Genomic DNA, 6,000 nt, shown 5'->3' on the forward strand with positions numbered 1-6,000 from the left:
ACATGACTGGTGCTAAGACGGTTTTGTTTCTTTTCAATGGATGAAGCGAAGAAAAAACTTTCTGACATATATTTTTGGTATTTTACGTCCAATTTAGAAGTTTAGTCATACCAGTCGTAGTCATGCCAAGGTTTCTCTTTGTTGTACTGTCATACGTTACACGATTACAGTCATCTACTCATTTTGTTAGATGGATGAAAAACGTTCGATTTTTGCTTTACTTCTGAGTACCTTTTAAAAAATAATATGGAATCAAAGTGTTGAAAAGCCATTGCAACATAAAAAAAATCTCTCTCCGTGTATCAGTGGTAGTGTGTAGGGATCCAGATACCAGAATCTTGAGTTCAAAAATGGAAGATTTAGTAGGTTTTTTGAAGGGCGAAATTAATTCCTTATCATATGATGCCGACATGTAAACGATCTCTGCTAACATTCTTGTTTTGTAACCAACAGAATTAATAAACCTGTTTCACAGACCCGCTTAATTCTGCAGTCTTCTAGAGTGAAGCGGAATGACAAAATTGATACGCATGACTGGTGACGGTATCTGAGACAATACGAATTTGTTTTATTATCATCCCAAAAATTATTTTACCGAGCTCGATAGCTGCAGTCGCTTATGTGCGGCCAGTATCCAGCATTCGGGAGATAGTGGGTTCGAACCCCACTGTCGGCAGCCCTTAAGATTGTTTTCCTATTTTCCCCATTTTCACACCAGGCAAATGCTGGGGCTGTACCTCAATTAAGGCCACTGCAGATTTTTCCCACCCCCAGCCCTTCCCTGTCCCATCGTCTCCATAAGACCTATCTGTGTCGATGCGACGAAAAGCAACTTGCATATGTTGTATATTATTTTCCTCATTCCGTAAGAAACGCAAAAGAATAATGTGCATATGGGGCAAATTTCAAGAAAATTCTTTAAATAATTACAGAAATATTAAATATATTCTGATACGAATTTTTGATTGTGTGTGAAACCCCAAACCCGGACATTGTCTGGCTTTAAAGGATTGTTATCTGCTCTGCGCATACGAGCTGTTCGAATGTGCCAGCTTCTGATGATTCTTCTTGACTGTTCCAGGTTTTGGTGCTCTCCCTTGGGCCGTGATGGGGGAACTGTTTCCTTCAAATGTAAAAGCGAACGCTTCCTCTGTGACGGCGTCCTTTTGCTGGATTCTCGCATTCTTCATCACTAAATTCTTCTCTGACCTGGCGGACGCTATTGGCATGTCTTATACCTTCTGGATGTTTGGGATATTCTGCATCATCGCTGGCCTCTTCGTATTCTTCCTGTTACCAGAGACCAAGGGAAAGAGTTTACTGGAGATCCAGGAGATGTTGAATAAATAAATCTATATGTTAGGATAGGTGACCTTCTGTGTACAGCGTGCTGCACATACATACAACCCTGTTAGTTGGGTGGCCTAAAGTAATAGGGGTTTCGGACAAGTAAATTTTTAGTCAACTTCCCATGAGTCGATCTACTTTGAAGGAGAAAGCCTCAAGTAGTGGTAGAAAGTAAAACGCAAATAAATAGCGCAATATCGTCACTGACCAGTACCATATCATGTAGGAAATATGTACAAAATACCCACTCTCTTGTTCCGCACAAAGTACTATACGCCTCACAACGCTTTTCTTGCATCCTCGGTAGCATTGAGTTGTGACACTCACATGCTGCCCTAATTCTTCCACAAGATCGTCCCTGTCATCACGAATTTCGGGGAGCAGTGAAAGGACATATGCAGATACTTTAAGGCAGAAACAGGTTCCAGGAAGGGCATTTCAGGGTGTGATTGTTTTTATCTGTATGGTTACTAACAACACTAGACAATTTCATGTGGAACTGCCTCAAGTTGAACTTTAAAACCTATGGCGTCGGCGATGAGGAGAAAAGATACTATCCTGAGATTACGCCATGCAGCAAAATGAGCGCTAGCCACCATTCTACTCCTGAGTAAGTACGGTATAATAGATACAGCCATCACCTGTACTATAAGTGAAGGTTGCACAAGTGGATCTACATAAGAGATTGCTTCTCTTCTTATATAATGCTTCTACCATCAGAACCTCTGACTCAATTGTAATGAAAAATCTAAACACGTAGACAACTAACCTCATTTTCAAGACACCGTGGTTAAAATTCTCAAAGAAATATCTCTCACTGTTACCAACTTTATAAGTTTCTCAGTCATTCAGCAAAAGGTACATCTTTGACATAATACCGCACATGATGATAACAATGTACACATTACTATCTAATGAAAAATTCTTGATCTAATATACCAAATTTGCCTTCCCAAAACTATTAATAATGTTACTGGCTTTACGTCCCACTGACTACTTTTACGGTTTTCGGAGACGCCGAGTTGTCGGAATTTAGTCCCACAGGAGTTCGTGCCAGTACGTGCCAGTAAATTTCTCAAAACTGCTTTAATTTGTTATTCAATAATGGACAGTACAATTATTATTATTTGTCAGATTATTGCACTCCAACTTATAGGTCTAAATAAAACATAACTATTTCCATTTTATTGATAATATAAGAATTCTTCAGATAATATTCCTTATTCTACTGAAAATGAAATGTATGGGAAGTGACAATCGGAAAATATTTGTAAAATGGCTATGAAAATTTAAAATCAGCCTTAGCGTAAATCGTTTGCACACAGCGAATAATGATTTTTCACCTCAACTTCAGTCCGTGCCAGTTTAATTTCCATTTAGAACATGAACTTGAACTTCATCGTTGTATACCTGGAAGGTTGTTTTCCCGATCACTTACGTACAGTTGATTCAGTTTTATAGTAATTTTGATTATTACTGTAGTATTAACATTCACTGTCCTGATTATCGAAATTTACCCAGGCACCATGTCAACCCAGATTTCCTAAACTTAATATTGGCGGCAGTGCTCTTTGAGCCCATGACATCTTGCATCTGATGTACGAAAGAGAACCAAATGTTAAAATAATGGGGCTGGTTATGTCGAGACCCAGCCACAAATTCTCCTCTAAAACGCGAATTCGTTATGTGAATACAGAAGCCAGTTGGCACCGTCGTGCTCACATCTCCCTGCCCCCCCCCCCCCGCAATGTGTTGAATCTATTCTGTCCAGCACTAGCAAGTGGCACCTCCACGAGCTTAGTGATCGGTTCTTGAAATTCCGCTTGTAAAAATTGAGCGATATACAACGACATTTTCAAATTATTGCACATGATTTTTGTAATTTCGCCTCACAGTTATTGTAGTGTAACAGCTTAATTCTTGTGGGGATAGAAATTTGCTCGTATCACCAATTAGAACACCTGGAAGGTATGAATAGCCGCTTAACGGCGTAGACGGACAAGTTGCCGGCTTAACTCCTAACCATTCCATTGCTAAGACACTGAGTTATCGCTGCTGTAGAGCGGGTTGTGGGCTCTCCAGGATGAATATTCCTGCTGTATGAACTACCGTACGAATGGAGTTATGGCCCCACCAGATATATTTCACTACTTGTTGCATGTTGTATGCTTGGTATTCAGGCCGAAGGCTGGTTTGATCCTCCACAGTTCCGCCAACAGCTGTCCTAGATAGCCTAGGCATCACTGAAGAGAAGTGCTAGGGAAAAGAGGAGTGAGGTAGTTTCCCTTTGCTTTCCTAAACTTGTTGCATGCAATGACTCTTATTTCACTTAAATTGGTCAGCGCGTGTGTTCACTATTCACTCTTATGGTAGACTAGCTGCCCGAAACCAAGTCCTCAAGAAATGGACCAGTCCTAGTCGTTACCTTGAATATTTTCGAGAAACTTTCCTATTGGAGAAAGCGCAAAGATTTGCTTTACGTATATGTATACGCAACTGGACTGTACTGTGCGCAGTTTACATTATTTATAACATTTTGAAGTCTCTATTTTGGCCCCGCTCGACCTTTCAAACTGGCATCCCGATTAACAAAACGTATTCACATCATAACATTTCCCTCAAAAATAATTTCTAGTACACTTAAATTTAATTCCATTTCAGTGAAAATGCCAAAATTGTATTTAAATATTCAGTTTTAACTTCTAAGGTTTCAGGAATGTCAATTACAACATTGACAAGATAGAACAAGTTGGGATATGTACATGATGTTCTCTGTGTCTCCCCAGTACCAAATATGTGTGTGTATATTACACATCCAGCGATATGTTTTCAGCTTCTTGTTTCGGGAAATCTGAATCGAAATAATTGTTTACATAGTTGTCTACTTATTACTTTGTAATTTGTATTGCTTTACTTTAAGTGAGCAAGATGTATTCCGTCCGTATCGGACGATATTATATAGAACAATAAAAGCAGTGTTGTTATGATGCAACAAACGTAAAATATGATATTTTAGTTCAACCCCCCCCCCCCCCTCCACTCCCCTACACCTTGGAAATTCCCTACAGAGGAAGTTAGAGAGCTTGTCACAGTGAAACATAAACAGAGGACTTACGTAACTGAGAGATTAGTGGAGTGTTGCCATTGTAGGCAATAATAGTCTTAGTACGCCAGCCACTGACGATGGGTAATTCATTTCCCCACTTTATTTTATTCTTAATAATTTACTTTTTTCGCTTTAATGTTAGATGTTGTTAGTATGTTCCCAGAGAGTTCTAGTTCATGTGCATTTTTTTACAATTCAAGTCGGCGGGTGCAGAGTGGGTCTCGGCCCACAAATGGTTACGGCTGGTTCGACAGCTCCGTTCTCGGACCGACCAACCAAGCAGAAGAGGTGTGATGTTTTGACATCACTGCACGTTTTCAATTATTGAACTATATAATTAATTGATAAGATGTATATATTTAATCACTGATAGGTCACGTTTAAATTAATATATATATATATAGGGTTATTATCATCCATTTCAATCATCATTTCATTTCTTTGTATCGCGGCTATAACGTATTCTGAACGAACAAATTATTGGGTAAAGTATTTCAACATCATTCATATTTATAACTTGCAGTAAATTTTCCAATAGCCGTTGTGAGGTGACCAGAGTCAGCAGGCTAATTTCAGCCCATTTCCTGGAAAAGTACGTCATCTAGGTTACGAGAGACCTCACCCTCTCTACCTCATGAAGAGACAGTTGATACATTATAAACGCCTACTTTTCGAACTTCGCTACCTGACGCTTTATTAAGCGGGAAAGTTCAGCCTATGTGAATGAACGTAATGAAGCAACGTGATCGATTCACAGCAATACATAGGAGAAGGGATGAGACCTCGAATCTTACTGGACCATGTGATATGGCTGATGGAAGGAGACTTGTGAACCGATATACTTTGAAGACAAGAGCTGGGGAGGGCATTCTTATTCTTACTCGTAAGCAGATTGTTACTCGTCTTCGGACATTCTGATTCTCACTCTTTGTAGACACTCTTACTACGATTCTACGTCTGCACATCGGAGAAGACTTTTAGTTCACTTCGCATTTGAGAAGTACTAGTATAGGGGAGGAGAGCTTTTATTATGAATTTAGCTACGCTACTGTTCCGTAATACGGAAGAATACAGGTGTATTCTCTCCATGAACATAACCCATGGTGGTTTTGCACTTAAAAGTAGGACTCATTACGACTTTATGTAAGAAGTAAAGTAGGAAGTGTTAAAGGCAGGAAAAGCATAAGTAGGAGTGGAATCCAACAACAGATGAGGCAGCCGGTACGAGAGATCCACCCATCATCAGCTTCTAGACAACAGAGTCTACATATGGTGAGCTTATGGCATAAGTTACTGCAAGTCTTCGTGCAACAGTTTATTTTCTTAGAGTTATTTTCATTCAATTTTTATTTTGCTTCCGTAAGTTCAGATTTTGTTAATACGCCCTTACGTCACGTTTTTCATCCTAATAAATAGTTGTTTTAATTTGTATGTTCTGAAATTATTATTAATGATCCTTAAATTCCAAGTTAGTGTACTTAATTATTTGTGTCCCGTCACCCTACCCCTGGGATTTTTTTGAGTCTCATTACGTATTATTATTATTA

At 39.1% G+C, this 6,000-nt stretch overlaps 1 protein-coding gene across 1 annotated transcript in view; it reads left to right on the plus strand.

Annotated features, from left to right (window-relative positions):
• Positions 1 to 4,350, plus strand: part of LOC136877693 (facilitated trehalose transporter Tret1) — a 57,062-nt gene extending 52,712 nt beyond the window's left edge. Inside the window, exon 6 of the mRNA XM_067151905.2 lies at positions 1,082 to 4,350. Coding sequence (XP_067008006.2) covers positions 1,082 to 1,350 — 269 coding nt within the window. The 3' untranslated portion in view covers positions 1,351 to 4,350. The remainder of the gene's footprint in view (positions 1 to 1,081) is intronic.
• The last annotated feature ends 1,650 nt before the right edge of the window (positions 4,351 to 6,000 follow it).

This window comes from Anabrus simplex, chromosome 7, assembly GCF_040414725.1.
Source record: "Anabrus simplex isolate iqAnaSimp1 chromosome 7, ASM4041472v1, whole genome shotgun sequence".
Taxonomy (NCBI): domain Eukaryota; kingdom Metazoa; phylum Arthropoda; class Insecta; order Orthoptera; family Tettigoniidae; genus Anabrus; species Anabrus simplex.